This window comes from Ictidomys tridecemlineatus, chromosome 7 (genome assembly GCF_052094955.1).
Source record: "Ictidomys tridecemlineatus isolate mIctTri1 chromosome 7, mIctTri1.hap1, whole genome shotgun sequence".
In the NCBI taxonomy this organism is placed as follows: Eukaryota; Metazoa; Chordata; class Mammalia; order Rodentia; family Sciuridae; genus Ictidomys; species Ictidomys tridecemlineatus.
In genome coordinates, this window is record NC_135483.1 from 699,050 (window position 1) to 722,543 (window position 23,494).

Sequence of the window (23,494 nt, forward strand, 5' to 3'; positions counted from 1 at the left end):
CAGTCACAGCCCGGGACCCAGGTAGGGCCTCTGGACGAGGCTCTAAGGAACCTCAGGCCCACCCTGCAGCCACGGGAGGGACCCCAGCACAGAGCAGCGCCCAGCCCAGGACCGTCCCTTGCCTGACAGCACGCCTCCTGGGGGTTCAGGGAGGAAGCAGGTGAGGTGCGGGGGCTGAGGGCCAGACCTGACCCGACAGGCCCCGCCCCTTGGCCTCTAAGGAGGCCTGTGAGGACCACTCCCGAGAGTCAGGTCCCTCTCAGAAGCAGGCCTTCCAGCCCAGCAAAGCCTCTGGATGACAGTGCCGGCAGAGGGCAGGACCACAGGGAAATGGGGCGGCTTCCATGGTAAGTGGTGCACAGCAACAGGCAGCCGCCTGGGAAGAGGCAAAGCGGACTCCCACCCAGACAAGGAGGGCAGAGGGGGGACCCACCCATCTCCTCCAGACACAGGCCACCAGACAACGGAGGGCAGAGGGGGGACCCACATAGCTCAGTTGGTAGAGTGCCTGCCTTTCATGCATAAGGCCCTGGGTTCAATCCCCAGCACCACAGGAAAAAAAAAAAAAAAATTGGGGCTGGGGCTGTGGCTCAGTGGTAGAGTGCTTGCCTAGCACACATGAGGCACTGGGTTCAAACCCCACCACCATATTAAAAAAAAAATGAAATAAAGATATTATGTCCACCTACAACTTAAAAAGAGTAAATATAAAAAAATAAATAAATAAAAGGAGAATAAATGATAATACAAATATTAAACAATTTTATGGCAAAAAAATACTAAAGAATCAAAAAAATAAGATAGTGCTTGTCTTGCATGCATAGGCCCTGAATTCAATCCCCAGCACGAGAAAGAAAGAAAGAGACAGACAGACAGAATAAAGTAGGAGCGGGCTCTTTAGTGCATGCAATTCAGGAATCTAAGACAGGGGATCGCAAGTTCCAGGCCAGCCTCAGCAATTTAGCAAGACCCTCAGTGACTTAGCAAGGCTCTGACTCAAAATTAAAAATCAAAAGGACTGGGGATGTAGCTCAGTGATAGAATACCCCTGAGTTCGATTCCCAGTACAAAAAAAAAAAAAAAACAGGCTGACACAGAGATGATATTTGTTCATATAAAACAACAAGGCTGTAAGAACTGCTACAGATCAATATGGAAAGAAACTGAAAACAGAGAAACAGGACATGGTGGACAGCACAAAGGAAGTGACCGGTTTTTCTATCTTCTCAGCTTTTGCCTATTTATATTTCCCTTTTGCATATTTATATTCCCCCCTCCTATGCCCACCCCCACAGATAATCATTCTTGGCTTTTATAGTTTTGACGAATATATGTGGTTTTGTGGGTTTCTATATCAGGTTAGTGACATCGCATCACGTTTCTGAGTTTTCCCTCCTTCTTGTGTGTTCTTCAGTGAGGTCTTAGGCTCTGGTCAGGCTGACTTCCAGACACCTCGTGGTAAGTTCCTGCTGCTATAGTGCACAGCACTTCAAATAGGTCCTAGCTGGCCATACTCCACCTGCACCCTGTCCCACAAAGAGATTCTGCCCTCCTGCCCATGCTGAGCACCCCACTGCGGATAGCGCCCAGCTGTTGTGCACCACAGGAGGCTCGGCAGGTGTCTCCTTCAGGACTTCTTTCTCCTTCTTCTAGATGAGTGACTGGGCATCCACAAAACAAGTATGCACCCAGGAGGGGTGCGGCTGACCTCCAGCTGAGCACACGAGGAGGGGCCAGTGCCCCAAGACAGCAGGGAGCCCAGCAGGAGCAGGGCCTCTCACTGGGGGGGGGGGACAGCTCTTCCTCTTCCACGTTCAAGGGAGTGTGTCTGAGGTCTCCCCTCAGTCGGGACGTCAGGGAAGGCTTGGGCAAGCAATCTTCATCGAGTTGAGGAAATTTCTCTTCCATCTTTGTTGCTAAGAGTTTTAATGATGAATACAAAAATGTCACCAAAGCTTTTTCTTCATCGACTGAAGACAGATGACATTTTCCTTTTGTGTGTCGCTGTGACGACCCAGTGCACCCCAGCCGCTGAACAAGTGGCTGAACAAGTCTGGTGTTTCTCGAAGCGCACGCCTCTGTGAGGCCCTCCGATGGGGCAGTGCTGGACTCAGCCTGCCGTTTCTTTACACAAGCTCTTCACAGTCACCCTCCTAGTCGCCACCTGCCCTGTCCTGTGTGGTTCTAAGTTAGGTCTGGAATCAAGGCCAGCCCCCAGAACGACCTAGGCAGCTCAGGATCTTTCTCTGATTCCCAAACCAACTTATAGGACAGGAATTGTTCCGTAGAAGTTTGGCAGAAGCTGAGCATGGTGGTTCACACCGGCAATCCTAGCAATTCAGGACACTGAAGCAGGAGGATCCCAAGTAGGAGGCTAACCTGGGAAACTTAGCAAGAGCCAGTCTCAAAATAACAAAAGGCGGACACACACCCCAGTGTGGAAGAACCCAGGCTTGACGGCCAGGGACCCTGCCTCGGGGAGCAGGAAGCCTGCCACGTGACTCCCCCGTCCTCCCGGGCACACTCCGGTTCTGCTCTCTAGAGCCCACCTGCCCACGCAGTTTCACATCGTCACCTCCAGCATCTCGGCCGCAGCCCTCCCCGCTTCCCACTCCTGGACCAAGGTGAGTGAGCTGGCCAGGCTGGCCAGCGGGCCCACTATGCTGGAGAGTGGGAGCAGAGCAGGTGAACCCACCCCCTGCGGCTCCTCCCTCACTCCCAAGGCTCCATCTGTGTACTCTGGTCTGCATTAGAGGCCAGTTCCCAGGCCCTCTTCATCATGCCTTGGGGGGCCCAGCTGGACAGCCTCCCTTGGAGCACTTCCTCCAGTGGGGTCTCCAAGGCCCCTTCCCCTGCCCATCTCCCTGCAATTCTGGCCTCTGCCGGCTACAGCCAACTGCCTCCCTGGGCCTCCTCCATGCCCAGGCCCCTAGGCCACCTGTATGCACCACAGCGAGGCTGGAGGAGGCCTCACCACTGAGGACCACACCCAAGCACCCTCCATGTGGCCACTCCTTGCCACCCAGACCCCTCCCCACCCACCACACACACCCTTCCCTGCACTCCTGTCAGGTGACCTGACCCCACCTCTGCCTGCAGCCCCTGCCCCAGCCTACCTGAGTGTGCAGAGTGGCCAGGAGGGCATCAAGCTGGGCCTCCAGGGTGCGGCTGCCCACACTCACTGCTGCCTCCAGGATCTGGCCCAGGCTCTGCACGAGACGGGCGGGAGAGGACTTCAGTTCATGGCCTTCCCCCAGGAGAGCCCCCAGGTCATAGGGAGAAGTCCAGGAAAACATCACTCTGCCTGGGGCTTCCAACAGGAAGCACTGACTTTACCAACAGCAGCTGGAGGGCTGGGACGGCACCATGGGCAGGAGTGGAGGCGGCAGGGAACCACCCCCTGGGCTCCTGTCTGGAGCGGAGCCTAGCACAGAGTCCTGTCTCAGGGCTGACCTAAAGGTCCTCAGAGGTGGACATGCCCTCCCCGCCTGCAGATACCTTGGACACGTGGAAGGTCTCCGCGTGCTTCTTGTAGAGGCTGAGGACTCCAGGGAGGAGCCTGGGGAGCTGCTCCTCCAGCTTCTCACTGGGAAGCAGGTGGCTCATGGGCCCCAGAGCCGCCACCACTGCGAGCCGGAGCTGAGGAGATGGAGGGGGCGGTGGGTCTGTCATTGCAGAGCCATCCACAGGAGAGGGCAGCAGGGCCCAGTGGGCCATCAGGGCTGGAAGCAAGTCCAGCACCTAGAGGTCAGGGCATGGCTGCAGAGTGACCACAGCCAGGGGCTGGGTGGGCGCGGGAAGACTTTGGAGGCAGCAATGGAGCCTAAGAAAGAGGACAGTGACCACAGCTCCCAGGAGCAGGACAGCTTTTAGAGCAGGCTGGAGCCAGTGTGGAGACCTGCAGGTATGGCAACCTGCAGACGAGCCCCCACCAGCTCCTGAGCACCAGCTGTGGGTGGGCACCAGGCAGAGGGCACCTGTCAGCAGGTATAGACAGGTAAGTTGGCCCCTCTTCCCCATCCCAGGATCACCTTCAACAGAGCTGGCAGAATAGCAAAGCCCAGTCCTGAGGCCAGGACATGCCCACGAGAAGCAGCGGTACCTTGGCATCTCGACTCTGGAGCCAGTGATGGAAGAGAATGTCATAGGCGCTGAAGATGTCGGCAGCAAAGGCGTCCCTCCTGACAGTGGGGTCCGGGGCTTGGTCCAAGTTGGCCAGGTACTCCAGGGTGCTCTCACTGAAGTGCTGTAGGGCTGAGATGGCCCCTGGTGAGCTGCTGCAGGACAGCCTGCAGGACACCTGCCCCGCACCCGGCCAGACACACTCTCACAATCCAAATCCCCCTGGAAACCTCAGAATGCGGCCTTATCTGGAAACAGGGTGGTTGCTGGTGTGACTGTTAACATGAGATCACATCAGAGCAGAGTGGAGCGAGAGGACAGTGTCCCACAACAAAAGACAGAGACAGGAACAGGGAAGATGGCCGTGTGCAACAGAAGCAGAGACTGAGGGTGAACCAAAGCTGCTGAGGATCGACGAGGCCACCAGAAGCAGGGAGAGGCAAGGAATGGTGCTCCCTGAACCCAGAGGGAGCCAGCCCACCAACACCGTCTCCTGGACTTGTAGCTTCCCACACTGGCGGACCGGCAGCTTCTACTGTTTTACATCAGCCAACTGCTGGAGGTTTCCAATGGTGCCCTCTGACCACCTCCCACTGCCCTGTGGAGTCAGCCCACTGCCCTCACCGACAGCTCCTGCCACACTTTCCAAGGGCAAGAGGCAGAAGGAGAGGGGTGGCAGCACCAGGCCTGGGCAGGACAGATCTGAAGGGAGGGTGGTGTGGGCCCTGGGCACCAGCCACCCAGGCCTTCCCAGAGAGTGTGCTGCTGCCTATATGTCCTGTAGGCTGGACAGTGGCTTTCACACCACTGGGCTCAGAGTGACCACGGAGGTCAAGTAAAAAGTCCAGCAGGAGGTGAAGCTGGAGGCTGGAGCCAGGACACAGACCTGGCTTAGGCACAGATGTGGGAGCGGTCAGCAAGGGGCCCTGGGTCACGAGCGAAGGCGAGCTGCTGAGGCCAGAGTCTGCAGACGCCATGTCCTAGGAGGAGCCAACAGAGCATGGCTGCTGAATCCTACAAAGTGGTCGCTGGGCTGGGCTGGGCTGGGCTGGGCGGTGGGGCAGTCGCCTCACCCATGTGAGGCCCTGGGTCGAGCCTCAGCACCATGCAGAAATAAATAAATAAAATGTCTTATCTTAAAAAAAAGTGAGCTATTCACAGGTATCCACAGCCATCTGCCCCCAGCCTGGGCACAGGCACGTGGTGGTGGGCTGGTGTCGGAGTCCCCTCAGTGTAAACGTGGTCTTCAGACAGTAAACAGAACCTGCACACTGTCTTCTTCCTTTGTGCTCTGGGTCACACAGCCCGTGGCAGGGAGAAAATTGGACAACAATGTCTACCCCGGCGGTTGTGCCCAAGTCACATGGCACTTCTCTGCCCCATAGCACACAGCACCAGCTTCCTCCTCCCCACGGTGAACCCGAGAGAGGCCCAGGGCCAAGTGGCTACTTTCTTGCTGGTGTGCACCCCACCCCACTTACCCTGCTGGCCTCCCGCCTTTTCCAGCCCAAGCGGTGGCTCTGATGATGGGATCTGCTTCAGCCACATGTGGCTTATCCCCTCTCTGGTGATGGGCTTAGGGTTCTAAGGAGTGCTGAGGGCCAAGTAGGAATGACGCATCGAAATTTCCTTGCCAGCGTACCCCACGTTAAATGGACTTGCCTTGGAAATTCGCTGTGACATTGCATGTGTCTTTGAGAAAGGTGACCCTGCTCAAGGACCAGGGTGGATCCAGGTTTAGGGTATATCCTGCAGGTTTTAGGAAGTATCCCAGTTTAGGATAATTTGGGTTTAAGGCGTTCCGGTTTAAGACAATCTGGGTTTTAGGGAAGTTCCAGGTTGAAGGTTATTCCTGCTGGGAATAGGGCGTTCCTGCTGCCTGAGTTCTCCTTGAGTTCTTGTGGAATTCAGAAAGCATTTGGGACGTGAATTTTGCGGGCAGAACTCGGATTTCCCCAGAACGTGTTTGTAGAGGGCTGGTGTGAGCTCGGGAATAAAGAATTGCTGTTTGAATCTACAAAGCTGTGAGTGGCTCGTGATCTTGTGCCCGGCCAAGACTGCGGCATTTGGTGGTCCATACACGGAACGTCTGAAACTTGGAGGTAAGTGAAATTGCTCGCCCCTGAGGAAGAGCGAAAGAATGGGTGACCATTTCAAAAAACAATGTGTTCTTGTTTTGATTTATTTTGTTTTTATTTCAAGTTGCCTGTTCATAGGACTTTCTCAGGCAAACTGGGGAAAATGGTTGACTCAAGGTTTGAAGTTGTTCGTCTCCGAGCAAGAGAAACTGTTAGAGGAAGGGGGCACCCCAGTAAGACCAAGAAAAATTAGGGCATATGTTGATACAATACAAAAATGTAGCCCATGGCTTTTTAAAGATGAGTTATTAAGTATCTCTGGCACCATTGTGGGGGTCATCGGTGGGTGGCTATGCTACCAGCAGACATGGACTGTCCTGGGTTCAGTTCACACATCCTGGCATCCACAGTTTGACAGGACACACTGGGACGGATGGATATCTTCTCATTCAGCCACTTTGGGTCTGCTGTACTTGGTAGCATGAGGAAGGTCCTCTCTTTCGTGGAGGCAGATGGTCAGCAAGCCTGACCATCCAATGCCTTCTCTCCATCCTGTTGGTTAGTGCTGCCCCTCAGGTGTCTTCAGACCTGCCCCCTGTCCATTCTCCTCCAGGTCTTCAGACAGATGTCCATGGTACCTGCTTCCTCTTCAGTGGACACAGTTTCATTTCAAAAAATCATATTTGTCCTTTTCTTTTCAGAGAACTTGCTCTTGTCTTATGTTTGTTCCTTCTTTCATCCCTTCCCCTATTCTTCTGCATCCCACGTTGGATCATTCCAAGACGTTATTTTCTGCTCTGAGTCTGCTGTATGAACAGTGACCAGTGCCCTGCGTGCTCAAGCTGGACCCCAGACCCAGACTGCACTTTCCTCACCGAGTGCCTGGAAACACCACCCAGGCTGGCGTCACGGACGCTGCCGTCTCCAGGAACAGTTCTAACTAGCTCACACAAAGAAATGCCTCAGCCTGGGGCTCTGCAGGCCAACTGAAGGGTCAAGCCTGAGCCCCCCGTCAGCACAAGGGCAGGCCATAGTGACAAGTTCTTGGGAAGGAGAATTTAGAAGAAGTTTTGGAAGAAAACCACCTCCTGGCCAGGGCTCATGGTGGATGGCTTCCCACTGGTCACCCTTTGTTGAGGGCAAGAGCAGGTGAGGTCTGGCCCTGCTGGGTGCACAGAAAGGCCTTCTTCCCCACCACCCTCGTCTCTCCCAACCTTTACTGACACTGGGCAGGTGACAGAATCCTCTGCCCGCTCCACCCCTCTCATACCCTCTGAGGACCTCTGAGGACCCAGGATTTCTTTCTGATCAGAAGGATGCTTGTCAGACTGGTCAGCATGTCTAGGCCATCCATAGCAGGAAGGTTTTTGCAAATGACAGGTCATCACATTGCCAGAGGCAGAATCCATTTACCCACCTGCTGGTAGGTTTTTATTGGTGAAGGGTGCTAGGAACTGAACCCAGGGCTTGACCACTGAGCTACATCCCTAGCCTTTTCAATTTGAGACAGGGTCCACTAAGTTGTCTACGCTGATCTTGAACTTGTGATGCTCCTCCTCAGCCTCCCAAGTGGTTGGCAGTGCAGGTGTGCACCACTGCAGCCAGCCCAGCAGGTTTAAACCCAGGGGTGCTTAACCCTTGAACCACATCCCCAACTGCCCCCCTTCTTTTAAATTTAGAGACAGAGTCTTGCTAAGTTGCTTTGTGCCTCGCTAAATTGCTGAGGCTGGCTTTGAACTCACGATCCTCATGCCTTAGCCTCCTGAGGTGCTGGGGTAGGAAGGTGTGTACCACCGTGCCTGGCATTCCCTACGGACATCCCCCTTCTCAGGAATCAACCATCAGGGAGTCTTCTTCTCTGTAAACAATGGTCATCGTCATCCCCCTCGCCAGGCGCACCTCCCTTGGCACTTCCAACCCCACTGAAGCTTTGGTGGCCTGGTGGGGCCACAGTGCTGCTCAGAGCTGGCTGCCCCGGCCAGGGATTCTCCTCCTCCTGGCATCACAGTGCTGTCTGCTAAGTTCTCCAGGTGTGTGTCACTCCCGCAGCCCCAGCCTCCCTGCAGGTCAGGCCATTTGTGGGCCCCTCAGCCATGCAGGCCGTCGGCCACCTGGCATCTTCCCCTCAGCTCAATCCACTCCTTGGCACAGCAAACCTTCCTGTGGCTCTGGGGAGGCACAGGGGGAGGCGCACGTCTGAGCCCTCACTCTCTGAGAAGCCTTTATTCTACCCTCACCGCCAGATGGCACTGGGGCAGACTGATGCAAGACACGGGCTCCTGGCGGATCATGTGGCCCAGGCCTGAGGCCAGGCCATCTCTGCGCTACATCCCAATGTGCTGGGCACTCTCCATTCCCCCTTCTGGGGTCTGCTGTGGCCTATGCTCCTTGGTCTCACCTGTCAATCTTCCTCCTCTTTCTCTATTTTCTACCATGAGACCTTTGGCTCTGTACCCAGGGGCTTCCTTGGCCCTCTTTTCTGGCCTTTCTCTGGTGTCTTCTATTTGCCGCCTGACGTAGCTTCTCTGTGGAGCTCGCCCATGTCTCCCTGCGTGCTGGCCATGGGCCTTCTCTGCTCCCTTCTCTTCCCTGAACGCAGTCTTCACTTCTGTCAGACTCCTTCATGGGGCAAGAACCACCAGCTGCTGGCCCTGTGGGGCCTGTCTCCGAGCCTGCCCACTCCTCTCCTGCCTGGCCACAATGCCAGGCTGTGACTGGCCCTCCCACCTGAAGGCTGCTGTCCCCACAGGACCACCGTGTCCTCCAGCAGCAGGGAGCGTCTCATCCTGTGAGCAGCACGGATGGAGAAGGCATCCTCATGGCTCCCTGCTGAGTCAGTCCACCTGCTTCAGCACAGAGAGCACTGACCCGCAGGAACTGGATGGGTTCAGGCAGCCGTGGCCAAACAGGCCAAGGGCAGGTACTTCCCCGGAGAGCCACCAGGAGGCAGCAGCCAGCACTCAACACCAGGCCACACCTGGGTTGTGCAGTCCTCACAGAACACCTGCTGCCTCTGCCTGGGAAAGCCCTCCTCCTACCAGACCTCTGTGTCCTCAGGGTCTGCGCATAGGTACCAAGGCCACACCCTACTCACTGTCACGAACCCCATGGTCACCCAGAGCTAGGTCGAGTGGTATTTTTCCTGCTCACACAGGATTGCAGCCCCAGCAGGCGTGAGAGGCAGGGCAAGGGGAGGGGTGCAGGGCTGTGAAGGGAGGTGGCGGGAGCTGGAGCCATTAGAGCTCTCCGCTGCAAGGTGAGACAGGACCCCAGACCCAAAGACACCACGAGCACAACAGAACCCGGGACCCAAAGTACCAAGTCACCCTCTAGCCTGTCACCCTTTCCACACCAAAACCAGGCCCACCCTTGGCGCCAGGCCACTCCCAACCTATCCCCAGGGGAAGTGGCAGGGAAACTCCTAACATACCCCCACCAAGAAGGACCTGGGGGCACAAGGTCCTATCTTCCTGGGGATCTGGAAAGGCCAGGTGTGCCCACTTCTCACAGGGCACCAGAACCCAGCTCCCGCCAAGCTCACCGGGCCTTCTTCTGCAGGGTAGCCTCCACCCCAACAGACTCACCTGGCACCTGCGGGCTGACACATGGTCACACCAAGACCTACGTGGGCCCCGCCAGACACACGGGAGGCTACAGACACAGGCTGCAGGGAGCCTCTCCATCACCACTGAGGTGCCCATGGGGTGGTCACTGCCAGCTCACAACAGACACAGGGCAGAGGAGACAGTCATGCTCCAAGGAAGCAGAGCTCCCTTCCAGCCTGAGGCCGTGCAGAGACGGGTGGTCCCCAGTGGTAGAGAAGCAGCAAAAGGCAGAGCAGCGTCTGCTGAGGGCAGGGACCCTCGTAGCGGCAGTGGCTGGGCCAGGAAGATCCTCCCTCCAACTGCGCACCTGCCTTTCTACAGCTACTGGACTCCTGAATCTCCAAAATAGATATTTTTTAAGCAGACCCCCCCAAAAAAAAAGGAACCCCTGAGATAAAAGTGAATGAGGTGGGCAGCCATGCCCAGTCATCTTACCACAGCAGAACACCACCCTCAATGCATCCTGCTTCGCCATGCCCAGCATGGGCAGCATGGTGCTCAGGATGGACGGCAGGAAGGGGACCATGCCAAAAGCTGCAAGAGAGGAGCCGTCATGAGGCTGCAGCCAAGTCTGACCTGCACATGCCTCGGGCAGGGAAGGCCACAGAGCACATCAGCACGGCCCTGAGTACCCGCCAGCCTGAGCAGGTGGCAGAGTGCCAAACCCCAGGCCCAGGTATTCCCCAGATCAAGCTGGCACCTACCATTGGACACTGAGAGGCTGGCAAGAGTCTGCAGCACGGAACAGTGTGGCAGGACCCCGGGCTGGAACCTGCTGAGCACCTCCTCCATCACCTGGTTGATGAACCGCTTTCCCACAGCCACCAGGACACTGCTCGCAGCCCGCTGCCAATCACAGTCCAGGCCCTGCACCCCAGAAAGCCATCAGGCAGACCTCTCCCTGGATCCTCCCCACAGGCTCCAGCAAGAAGTCTGCCCTAGGTGACAGCAAGCCAAGGACAAGCCACCCTGTTTCAGTGTCCCTACTAGGTTACTAAGTGCAGGTCAGAGGGACCACATGGTACAGCCTCCCCTCCACATGGCCCTCAGCCTGCAGGAGAAGCAACAGAGCGAGAGAAGTCGGGCGAGGTCTGGAGGAGAATGTGGCCTGTGCCTGGGGAACTGGCAGACACAGGCCAGGAGTGCACAACACCAGTGCCCTTAGTGCCCTGCCTTAAGGCACCTTGTCCTCACTTTAGCTTCTGCCTCTGAAAATTATAGGGTGGCCATCCCCTGACCTAGAGGGTGTGCACAGGACCAAGGTGTCTCTGCCAGCCCTGAGCCAGCCAGACCCAAAGCCCTCTGCCTGAGATTCCTGGATAGAGGCCAGGGAAAAGGAGTCTCCTCCTGAGGGCAGGACTGAGCCTGCAAGACCAGAGGCCCATACCTTCGTCCTGGTCATCTCGCTGGAGGCCAGGAGGATGAGAATGCTGGCTGTGTCCTTGTCCAGCTGGTGGATGTGGCTGCTCAGGACCATCTCCATGGCCCTCAGGATTAGAGCGCGATAGGGCTGAGCCAGCTGGGAAGAGAAACCCCCAGGAAGGTTTCTGAGGTGAGGATCACCCCAGCATTTGTTTTCTCACAGGGACTCAACTACACAAGGCCACTTCCTGCCTCGAACACAGCACCCTCTTGAGCCCTCAGAACCTGCTCAAGTGCCCACATCTCTTTAGAAGGGCTGAGAAGAGGCTTCTAATGAGTTGGTGGCTTCTGCTTTCCCAGTATGGCCAGCAGGGTCTCCTGGTCAGGAGTTCCAAAGACCCTTCTCTTTCCCTGCCTGGGCCTCCAGTCTGAGGAGAGGACACCTTCTTTCTCCATCTCTCTTTGCAGACAGGACTGTGCTTGCCTCTCACTGCCGTTCCCCAAGACTATGAAAAGCTCGAGTCACAAACGCAGATGACGCTGCTGCTGGGGCCACCATGCCACATTCTCTGCGCTGGACCTGCTGACTCCTCCTAGGTGTACCTGCCATGGTCCTGCCACTCACTTCCACCGTCCACCCTGGCTGCTCAAGTGTCCTCACCTCAACTGAGGACACCAGTGGCATGGGCCGTCCACCGGGTAGAAGACAGACCAGTAGAGATGCCCAGCAGAGCGGCAACCACCAGGCCCCAAGGGCAGGCCCTGGGGACCAGGAGGGCAAGGCAAGGCAGGGCAGGACAGGCGGCACTGCTGCCCTTCCTGGGTGACGGCAGCAGCTGTGGCCACTGACCACAATGGCAGCACAGGAGTGGGGGCGCGCCTGCAGGTGGACACACCAGCTCTGTCCCTGTGGGACAAATGGCGCAGCTTGGTGGGGAAAGGAATTCCCTGGGCCCCAGGTGACAGGCGTGTCTGCTATGCCACACGGTGACCCTCTGTCTCCGGGCCCACAGGGGACAAGACTTCTGCTTCTGGAACTAAACAGGGCACATCCTAACAGCTCAAGGACACTACCAGTACCAGGGCCCGCCAGTCTTCTAGGAAAAACTTCGACCTTGGGCTGTTTTCAGCACGAGATTTTCCATCCTTGAGCCATGGGCCTCCGTGGCGGGGACAGAGGCCCCCAGGCAGCCCCCTGCACTGGCTCCCACTGCCGGCCCTCACAGCCTTGGCAGGCACCAGGCACTCAGTGCTACCAGACGGCAAAGCGCCCCTTCCAGGGAGAGCTGCCTTCCGCATGCCCACGTCGGGGAGCACTTTCTTTAGAGAATAAGGAAATTTGAGGTGGAAAATTAGAAAATTAACATTAATTGGTATGACTTTATTTAATCAAGAGTATTAATTAAATACTGGGAGACAACTCTGATAAAGCAGGCAGACACTGGTTCCCACCTAATCCAGAGCCACAGCTTCAGCCACTTCCTGGCTCTTGGCCTGAACACACCTCCAGGAGCCCACGTGGCCTTCCTGGGCAGCTGATTCTCCTTACGTACACCAAGGAGCTTTGGGGGGACTCTGCCTTTTTCCCAGGCAAAGGGAAGAAAAGGAGTTCCTGGGCCTAAGTCCTCAGGTCAGAGCTGATGGCACACCCATCAGCTTTGCGGACAGGCCAGAGGCAGGGACGTGGGACCAGGAAGGGGTCTGTGACTAGGGAGTGGGAGACAACACTCTGAAAACTGTCCCCTCTATTTTAAACTGCTTTTAAAATAGAGGATGCAGGGCCGGGGCTGTGGCTCAGCGGTAGCGTGCTCGCCTGGCATGTGAGAGACCCTGGGTTCGATCCTCAGCACCACAGAAACATAAACAAACAAAATAAAGATATATATATATATAAAAGTTGTCAAGCACTCTCGAGTTCCATCTCAGGTCCCAAACAATAAGTAAGAATCAATTAATCAAGGACGGACTCCTCTGCCCTGGGGCTGGGGCTGAGTGGCCCTCCCTCTCAGCATTAGGGCCCTCCAGTGGTGGGCGCTTGGGTGGGCCAGGCTGGCGAGCTCTCCTGGTTGGTGCGTTAAGTCTTGCCTTTCCTCCCTCAGTCCTGGGGCTGGCACCGGCTGTGCTCTACTGCTAGGCTACATCCCAGTCCTTTTGAGACAGGGTCTTGCTAAGATGCAGAAGTTGGCCTCAAACTTGTGATTCTTCTGCCTCAGCCTCCCAAGGTGCTAGGGTTATAGGCAGGCTCTGCCATGCCCAACTAAGAGCCGCTCCTGGCCGAGACCTCAGGACATACAGGACACAACTTACAGATGGAAAAGTGAAAACCCGGGGTTCCTTGCTGCTCATTTTTAAGGAAAAGGTTTCATTTCCATTTCTCTCTTGAAGACTGCCACAGGCAGAGAAGCTGAGGTGGGTGGTGGTCCAGGGCTTGGCCTTCCTGGTTGTTTTCCACCAGGCCCCACCAGAGAGACCGGATTACAGTGTGGGGTGACAGAACCTGGGCACTGACCACATCTTCCTCCGTGGTGCAGAGCTGGGACAGGAACACGACTGGCTCACCATGAAACAGACCCAAGGCGAGGGTCTCACCCAGAGTGTGGCTCCATGGCTCTCAGGTAGCGGTGAGTGGCCACGGAGGCGACCCTGTCTTTTCCCCAGGCTTGACCAACTGTGACTCAAAGTTCAAAGGGTGGCCACAGGGGCAGCCCTTATGGGGTCTCCTCTTGCCCTGAATAAATCCTGTTCCTTTCACTATTGAAAACAAACAAATGTGGCCACAAAAATCCCCCTGCATAGAAGCATGTCAGCACAGCCCTAAGGCCATGAACTCAGCTACACAAAGGCCCAACGTTGACCCCACAAAAATATGATAACCTGAGATATATCTTTAGTTTCCAGGTGCACAACTCCTAAAATCCTTGGATTCTCCAAATGGTGTTTTGTTTGTTTGTTTTGGGTACCAAGAATTGAACCCAAGGGCACTTAACCACTGAGCCACATCCCCAGCCTTTTTTTTACATTTTACTTAGAGACAGGGTCTTGCTGAATTGCCTAGGGACTCACTAAGTTGCTGAGGCTGGCTTTGAACTCACGATCCTCTGCCTCAGCCTCTCCAGCTGCGAGTGCCACCGCCCCAAGCTCCAAAATGCCTTTGTATGCTGAGGACATGACTTGGCTGGGGCCCTTGGCAGCTTCAGGATGGGCGGGGCTGGTCACTGGAAAGACCAAAGAAGGATTAGAGGCTGGGGACTTGCTACCCCACCCCAACCACCAGGGACGGGAGAAGAGTGAAGATGAGCTGATCACAGAGTGATCATCCTCCATAAAACCTAAGAACAAGGTTCAAGGAGCTTCCAGGCAGCCAGCAGGTGGCACACCCCAGGAGGGCAGGGGGGTCCTGCGCCGTCCCACCCACCCTGTCCTCTGGGGTCCACCTGCATCCTTTGTCATATCTCTGGTAAACCAGTGAACACGCGTGCTTCCTGATTCCAGGGACCATTCTAGCAGAGTCACTAAACCCACGGGAGAGGCTGTGGGAATCCTGATCTGTAGAGGTGTTCAGCATCAGGACACAGAGACGGGCTTGACACTGCCACCTCAAGTGCGGCTACCTTGGGGACCTGACTCTACCTCCAGGCAGACAGGGTCAAAATGGGATGGAACTAGAGGACATGCAGTTGATATCCAGAGGCACTGACCGGCTACATGGAAAAGACCCCACACATCCAGTCCCCGAAGTGTGCTGGGCTGTGAAAGTGCAGAGGAGAACCCAGCCCACCTGTACCTCCGCCTCTCACAGGGTACCCCAGGACTGAGGCCAAGACTCCACTCCAGGCCAAACAGAATCCAATGGTCACTTCAGTTCTGAGGTTGGGCTCTAACACCCCCATACGGCCCTGGAATCAATTCCACTTCTAGCCAAATAGTGGCCGATGCGAAGGGACCAGCCCAGCCCTGCACATGGGGGCCCAGGCCCTCGCAGCCTTGTGTAGAGCTTAAGTCCCCACACAGAGATGAGCAGTCCCCACAGTTCTCTTGTGTGAGGAGGAGACTGTCAAGAGGCTGGAAAGCAGACAGGAGTTTGTGACACAGAAACTAGCAGAAGGGAGGGAGGAGAGATCCACCACTATTTGAAAACTGTTTGACTATTTGTGCATCTCTTTCCACCACTCCCCAGGGCCTGACGGCCCCAGGTGGAACCTGTTGTCCTGCGCCAGACCTTGGTGGATGTGTGCAAGACTGGCCATGCCCCACAGAGCAGCAGAGCTGTGCCCAGGGCCCCCCTGCACTGAGAGGCAAGCGGCAATCACAGGCCTCTGGGTCTGTGTGAAAACAGAACCGCAAACACCTAGCCCAGCCAGGAGCTGAGGCCATAAAGCCCCCCAGGTATAAAGAATACTGACCAGCACCTGGTAGCGGCAGGTGAGTGCTGAGTGGTTTCCTGCTACTGTACCCCTGGGATTGAATTCTGGAGTATCTGCCTCTGAGGTACAACCCCAGCTCCCTAGCACTTTTTTTTCTTTTTTATTGAAACAGGATCTAAGTTGCTGAGGCTGGCCTCAAACTTGGAAGGCAAACAGCAGAACCTAGAGGCAGTCACTCAGACCTCCTGGAAGCAGCTTGCAGGAGCAGTGTGAAAGGGCTGGGGAAGGGTCAGATGCCAAAAGATGAGGTCAGCACTCACCATGCACGTGCAGTGGGAAGGGGGATTCTGTTCACAGTCAGCTAAACTACAGGTAGAAAAGAGGTGAAGTCAGAGGCCAAGTGGAAGGGAAAGGCACCAAGGTCACAGGGGCTCTGCAGCAAGCCACACGAAGGAGCTCCCTAGGGCCCTGGCCAGGTCCTCAGCTGGTCAACACACCTTCTGTCCCACAACTGGATGCTGAGGTCAGTGTGCCACATCACACCAAGTAGTGCCTGACACTTCAGTGCTGTATCTGGCCCTCACAGAAAGAAGCACCAGGCTCAGTGAAAGCTCCAAGAAGCACTGCAGGTAAAGACATGTGCAGCGCTGACCTGGGCACAAGTGTGGCCCGTCAGTCCCCCTGGCTCACCCAGCTCCTGAGCAAGCAGAAGGGACAAAAAGAAAGGGAACGGCCCTCCACGAGGTGTCCTGAACCGCAGCACCCTTGGCAGTGCTCTCCTGGAACACGCAATTTCCCCAAGAGTGGCAGTCAGCAGATAAGAGAGAGAAACACGTCACACAGACATGCCTTTTCACATAGCAAAACATCAGTTAAAAAACAATAGCGGGGCTGGGGCTGTAGCTCAGGGGCAGGGTGCTTGCCTTGGATGCATGAGGCCCTGGGTTCGATCCTCAGTAAATAAAATCCACATTAAAAACAAATAAATAAAAATATTGTGTCCATTTAGAACAAAAATAAATACATAAATAATAAAAATAACAGTGGTCTTTTGAAACCGTGAAACCAAGGAAAACCAAGGTGCGGGTGACGATTTCCAGTGGCAGATCTATGTGGTCCCGTAGGGCGCCACTGTGCAGAAAGCTCCGACACCTCAGATCTTGGGACAGTAGCCTCCCATCCACCCAGGGCTAAGGGGGAGTCCTGAGTGTCCCAGGCTGCGGTGAGTCAGCCACACCTGCAGGAGGATGGGACTCTCCAGGGCTATAAGAGAAGGACCTGCTCCTTCCTGGGAGAAGCTCCTCTGGGAGTATATGCACTGGTGGCCTCCAAGATAAGGCAGAGCCTTGGAGACCCTCGCAAGCCCTCAACAAAGCACTCAGACACTTGAATCACACACTTTGGAAACAGCCTTCCTCTCCCTGGGCAGAGAGCCACTCAGGCACCGCAAATGGCGCGCACACGAGCAGGACTGCTGCTGCCCAGCCCAGCCTGACCAAGGGCCTCATCCCAAAAGTGGCCATTATCCTGAAATGCCTGGCCCTGAGGGAGCCCAGGAGCTGCTTTCCGCTGACAGCCAAGCTGGGAACCTACCCTGCAGCTCTTGCTGCCATCTCCTCCCAAACTATAGCACAGATGAGAGTGTTCCTGAAGCCGCCATGCCCAAGGGGAGAGGTACCTTGTCGTGCTGCCGCAGGTACGCGTCACAGGCGCGGAGCGTCTCCCTGGGACGGGCCTCCCCGAGGAAGCGCAGAGCACTGCACACCTGTTCCTGCACTACAGGCTCCTTGTCGGTGATGGCATCCAGCAAGGTGAAGGACAGCTCTGCAGTGACAAAGCCCAGTCAGCGGCTTGAGTCTGAGGCGTCCCTGTCAACGACATTCCTGCAGCTGACGCCCCCAGACTCAGCAGCAGGAGATGGTACATTCTGGCACCACCAGCCTGAGGCCTCAGGACCCAGTAAGTCTGTCCACAAGACACGGCTCCAATGGGCAGTGCTTGCACAGGTGGGAACTGAGCGGAGGGGCAGGGACCTGCAGGGAACAATAAATGAAGCAATGAAGCCACAGTCCCTGTCCCACAGCAATCTGCCTAGCAGGACCAGGTGTGAATGAGCAATCAACAGACCAACGAGGCACTATGCAGACCAGATCAGCAACCGCAGCCCTTCCACTGGGCCCAGGGCAGGTGGGGCATCTGAGCCAGCTGACCATCCCGAGAAGATGATCCAGGCTGGGCTGGGAATGTCCCAGGCCCTCTGCTCTACCAGCACCATGCCCAATGCCCACGCTGCTAATGAGGACAGCCCAGGAGGCCCTTGCCATGGCAGCAGAATAGACAGGCATTAAAATGAGGCTCAGGCTCCCCTCTGGGGAGGAATTCCAGAGCAGGAAGCTGGGCTTTTAACAGCCCTCCCCACCCAAGATTCAAGAGTTGGCTGGGTGCCATGGTTCATGTCCATATCCAGACACCTAGGAGGCGCGGCACAAAGATTACAAGTTCAAGTCCAGCCTGGGTCACTTGGCAAGACTCTGTCTAAAAGAACAAAAAGGAAATGTGGGGGATTGATAAGATCTCACTGTACCTAAGGCCCAGTTCAACTCAGGAAACCAAACCTGGACCCTCTGACGGACACCCTCACCTGTTTCTAGGCTCTGGACTACATGGAGACCATCCTCTGTGGACAAGTACATGCCCTTCCTCTCCCTCATCCCAACCGCTCTGTGTCCCCGTCCTGACCTGGCTGGGCCTCGGATCTCACAGGTACCCAAACCCATTCCCATCCACCTCCATCTGTCAATGCTCTCACACTGCAGGCCTCTCAGCATCCCTCAAGCTGAGGATGCAGCACCCAGAGTGGCACTTATAGCGCCCAAGGGACGGCTCAACCGTCAGCAGAGCTCCAGGAGGCAGAGCCACGTGGCCAGAACCTCACCCGACACCTGCAGTAGGCCATTGGTGATGTGCCTTGTCAGCTGGGAAAGCTGTGGCCAGCCAAGGCAGACCAGGGTCATGGCAGGTCTTGTTTAAAAGGGAGTGAGGATGGGCTGGGATTGTGGTTAGAGGTGGAGCGCTCGCCTAGCATGCATGGGGCACTGGGTTCGATCCTCAGCACCGCATAAATATAAAGATATTGGGTCCACCTATAACTAAAAAATAAATATAGAAAAAAAATGGAGTGAGGGCCAGGCATGGCGGCACACGCCTGTAATCCCAACAACTTGGGAGGTTGAGGAAGGAGGATTAGAAGTTCAAAGCCAGCCTCAGAAGATTAGCAAGGCACTCAGCAACTTACCAACACCCTGTCTCTAAATAAAATACAAAATAGGGCTGGGGATAGAGATCTTGGTGGAGTGCCCTTGAGTCCAATCCCTGGTACCAAAAAATAAATAAATAAATATATTCTTAAAAGAGGATGAGGCTACAGTGGATCAGGGACACCCACTCCAAGTGTGCCACACTGCAGAGAAATCACCATTTCAGGTCCACCTACACTGTTGCCGTAGCCTGAATACTGGCCTCTCCAAACTCACGCTGGAACTTGACCTCCAGTGTGGTGTTTTAAGAGATGAGGCCTCTGGGTGGTCACCATCCTGACAGCAGGTGGCATTTGTGCCTTACCAAGAGTCAGTGGGATCTCTAGTCCCTCTATCCCTCGGTCATGTGAGGACATGGCAAGAGGTGCTACTGAGGAAGCAGAGAGCAGCCCTCATCAGACACAAACCTTCAGGTCTGGATTTGGGTCCTGCCAATCTCTAGAGCTATTAGAAAAAAAAAAAGTATTGTCTATGAGTCCCCCAGTCTAGGGTGTTTTCTCAGAACAGCCCAAGTAGGATAGGACAATTACTGCATTCTTACTTCTCTTCAATGAAACTTGGGAAAGATCTGGTCTTTCAACAGTCATTCCCGCAAACCACGTTCTGAATGCCACGGCTCATCTGGATCCTAAATCCCAACAGGTGAGCTCCACATCCTTGCCCAGACCCCACCAGGCTCCCAGGGGTCGAGTGGACAGTCCCAACAGCAGAGGGCAGGAGGCACCTGGCCATCTACCCCAGGTCCTGAGCACTCACTCTCTATGTAGGACTCTGCCATTTCCGAGTTCTCAGCTTGCACTGCCTAAAGTGCACATGGAGAGCTTCTGCAGCCTAGAAGACAAAAACACAGGATTTAGTTCACAAGCCTCCATAATACCAAGTTTATGTGCAGCTACCATTTTTGTACAAAACACATTTAAATGAATTTCCCCTGGGAACTATCTCTACTGCAGCTGGTAAAATTATTCAGAGAGTCAAACAGACCCCCCACACACACATAGCTGGCAGCTCAGGCAAGTGCTGCCCACAGAATGGCCTCACCGTCCTGAGTCCTGGCAGACCAAGCTGCTCCTCCACCCAAAGCACCTGTCCCTTCACTGAGGAGACAGTGGACACTGTGCCTCACACACCACAGTCCTCAAAGCGCTTGCAGAGATGGCCCCTCCAGCACACAGACTACTCATCCGGTGTCTCATGCTCATGTCCTGTGCCTTCCTCCAGAGGTCAGAGAGGCCACAGCTCACCCTCGCCTGGCAGCCAGCTTCACCCTAACCGCTTGGCCTCTGTTCACTGAGGATCCACGAGCCCCACGGTTCCCTTCATCTCCCATCCAGCATTCCTTCCTGATGCGCTTCAGGGAAAGTAAGGAGAGATGCTGACCCCGCCGCCCTGGCATCTCAAAAGACTGTGCCCACATGGAGAGGAGGCAAGGTTAGAAATGGTGTCAATTTGGGAGTTGCAGAAATTAAAAATAAATGAGAGGTTGGGGATGTGGCTCAAATGGCAGCGTGCTCGCCTGGCATGCGTGAGGCACTGGGTTCGATCCTCAGCCCCACATAAAAATAGAAGATATTGTGTCCACCTAAAAAGAAAAAATAAATAAATAAAAAATAAATATTAAAAAAAATAAAATAAATGACCCCAAGCATTTACCGACCACACCAAAACTCCAATAAAATGAGGGAAAAGATGCATGTTTTACAAGGGTAAACCTTAAGAGCAAGAAAAGACAGCTTACAGACAGAAACCCCCAGGGACCCAACACGACAGAGAGGCAGAGCAGGCCGCTGTGACACTGCCCCTTCCTTCCTGGAAAGCATCTGAAAGGAACAAGGAAAAGGGGAAATAGACACACTATTCCACCTGCAGCCCAGCAAGGAGAGGGGTAGGGCACAGGGCGACTCAGAAGAGCCTACACAGCACTCTTCTCAGGGGAGGGGACGGCTGGCGTGAACCTCAGACCCCGAGTTCCCAGACCTGGACCGAGTCCACGTGGCAGAGGAGCCAGGGACAGAGGCTTGGCCTGTGTAAAGCCACCACTGATGATCTCCACCATTCAACAGAAGGTGACCCAATCACATGACCTAAGGGTGGCCCTGACCCAACTCAAACAGGAGTAAACAAAGATGGCTGGGCACCAGGGGCCATCTGCCCCAGACAGGTGAGTGTGACAGGAGCCACCCAGCCCTCCCGCCAGAGCACCTCAAGAACTAGACAGGCTAGGCATGCAGCACACACCTGTGATCCCACCAACCTGGGAGGCCAAGGAAGGAGGATTGTGAGTTCAAAGCCAGCCTCAGCAATTTAGTGAGGCCCTGAGGAACTTGGTGAAACCCTGTTTCAAAATAAAACATAAAAAGGGGCGTTGGGGTTGTGGCTCAGTGGTGGAGCACTTGCTTAGCATGTGTGAAGCACTGGGTTCAATGCTTAGCACCAAATATAAGCAAATGAATAAAATAAAGGTCCTTCAACGTCTAAATTTTTTTAAATAAATAAATAAAACATAAAAAGGGCTGGGGCCAGGCGTGGTGGTGCATGCCTACAATCCCAGCAGTTCAGAAGGTTGAGGCTCATGAGTTCAAAGCCAGCCTCAACAAAAGTGAGGTGCTAAGCAACTCAGTGAGACCCTGCCTCTAAATAAAATGCAAAATAGGGCTGGGGTGTGGGTCAGTGGTTAAGAACCCTGGGTCCAATCCCTGATACAAAAAAAAGAAAGAAAAGAAACTGGACACAATACATGAAAATGCATTTCTTAGAATGGCAGACATCAGAAAACCAAGGCTAGTGAACCCTAAGGGTGGGAAATGAGGGCGCCCCTCAGCTACCCCAGGACACTGCGAGGAGGAGAGCCCCAGGCCTTGAAGCAGGCCAGAGGGGCTGAGAAACAGAGCCAGGAGGGTGGCCGATCCAAGACAGCTAGTGTACAGGCTCCAGGAGCAGAGAGTTGCCCAGGGCTATGGAGACAAGTGTCCCCAAAGACATAGTGCTAAAGGCTTGGTTCCCAGGGTAGAGTTATTGGGAGGGTGGAACTTTTAGGAGGTGGGATCCAATGGGAGGTCCATAGCTTACTGGGGGTGTGCCCCAAAAGGGGATTATGGGACCCTTGCCCCATCCCTTTCCTGGCCACAGGGTAAGCAGTTTTCCTATGCCACTTGCTCCCCACCATGTCTACCCAGTACCCTCACCAGAAGGCTAAAAGCAACAGGTCTGTCTGATCATACAATGGAACCTCTAAACCATAAATTAAAATAACCTTTTTGCTTTTATAAATTCATTATCTCAGGTATAATCTTACAGTGATGGAAAACAGACTAACACATCCAGAGAGAACTCTGGAGACCTGCAGAGGGTCTTCCAGGCACTCAGTGAATTGTGATCAGTGCTGGATTGGCAGAATAATGTCCCCAAAGATGCCCATTCCCGAATACACACAATACATGAAACTTTCACTTATATGGAAAAGAGATTTAGCAATTAAATTAAAGGTATATACCTAGAGACTAGATTATTGTGGATTATCAGGGTGACAGCAGATCCTTCAAAGCAGAAAATTTAGCCAGGCATGGTGGCACCTACCTGTAATCCCAGTTACTCAGGAGGGTGAAGTAAGACATGTGCCAATTTGAGATCAGTCTAGACAACTTAATGGGATCTTAAAGAAATCAAAAGGCCTGGGGATGTAACTCAGTAATAGAGCACTTGCCTAGCATAAACAAGGCCCTAAATTCAATCCTCATACTCCACCCCCACCCCCACCTACCCCACTAAAAAAAAAAAAAAAAAAAAACTGTCACACTAAGTCAAAGAGAAGAAATAAGAGAGTAAAAAAAAAAAAAATTCAAGGCATGAGAAACACTCAACCCACCACTGGTGACTTTGAAGATGCAGGAAGGTGGCTTTGATACAAGAAATAGGGGTGGCCTACAGAAGCCCTAAGCTCATAGGTGGAAAGAAAGCAAGGGCTTTGGTACTATAAATACAAAGAAACAAATTTTGTAGACAGCCTGAAAGCAGAAACAGATCCTTCCCAGAGCCACAAAAAAGGAACGCAGCCCTACCTACATCTGGATCTTCACCTAGTGAGACCCACGTCCGATTTCTGACTTTAAACAATTTAAGATGATGAATCTGTGTAATAACTTTAAGTCTGTGGTAATTTGTTACAGCAGCGTTAGAAAACTCATTCAAGTGCCACAGAAGGAAAAGTAACCGAAACTGGGGAAAACCTACCCAAAGGGATTGGCAAAAACAGCATCCGGAGCTTACAAAGGGCCAGGAATGTGCCTGATCCCAGGCCAGAGTGAAAAGCACAAAGTCATCAGGTACAGGTACCAGGCAGAGTGCTACGGAAGGGTCTTACCTGAGTGATGACATAAAACTTCCCCTAGACTAAATGCTGCTCTGTCCCCTCACAAAGCTAAAAGAAGCCCTGAATGGACTCAAGTGCATCCAAGAAACTTACCACATCCTAGCACAAAGTTCAAGGGGGATGACAGGGTGCAGCAAGGTGAGACGCAATGGCTGGTATCCAAGGTTACCAGGAGGCTGAGGAGCAGGAAGAAGAAGGGGGGAGAGGGAGGGAGGGAGCAAGGAAAAAAAGAAGACGAGACCCATGACAAAGATGAATGGCTCGATGCCAACTGACC

At 54.3% G+C, this 23,494-nt stretch overlaps 1 protein-coding gene across 10 annotated transcripts in view; it reads right to left on the reverse strand.

Annotated features, from left to right (window-relative positions):
• Mroh1 (maestro heat like repeat family member 1) overlaps positions 1–23,494 on the reverse strand; it is a 71,828-nt gene that overhangs the window by 43,478 nt on the left and 4,856 nt on the right. For 4 of the 10 annotated variants that reach the window (XM_078016465.1, XM_078016466.1, XM_021723303.3 and 1 more), the window contains exons 2-9: positions 19,605–19,679; positions 17,210–17,355; positions 11,193–11,324; positions 10,510–10,672; positions 10,241–10,339; positions 4,103–4,254; positions 3,499–3,639; positions 3,117–3,209 (exon numbers count right to left, since the gene is read on the reverse strand). In XM_078016465.1, coding sequence (XP_077872591.1) covers positions 3,117–3,209; positions 3,499–3,639; positions 4,103–4,254; positions 10,241–10,339; positions 10,510–10,672; positions 11,193–11,324; positions 17,210–17,355; positions 19,605–19,626 — 948 coding nt within the window. In that variant the 5' untranslated portion in view covers positions 19,627–19,679. Of the gene's footprint in view, positions 1–3,116; positions 3,210–3,498; positions 3,640–4,102; positions 4,255–10,240; positions 10,340–10,509; positions 10,673–11,192; positions 11,325–14,230; positions 14,383–17,209; positions 17,356–19,389; positions 19,552–19,604; positions 19,680–23,494 lie in introns of those variants that run through there. The other 6 variants (XR_002483471.3, XM_021723324.3, XM_040293476.2 and 3 more) reach the window with 6 other exon arrangements.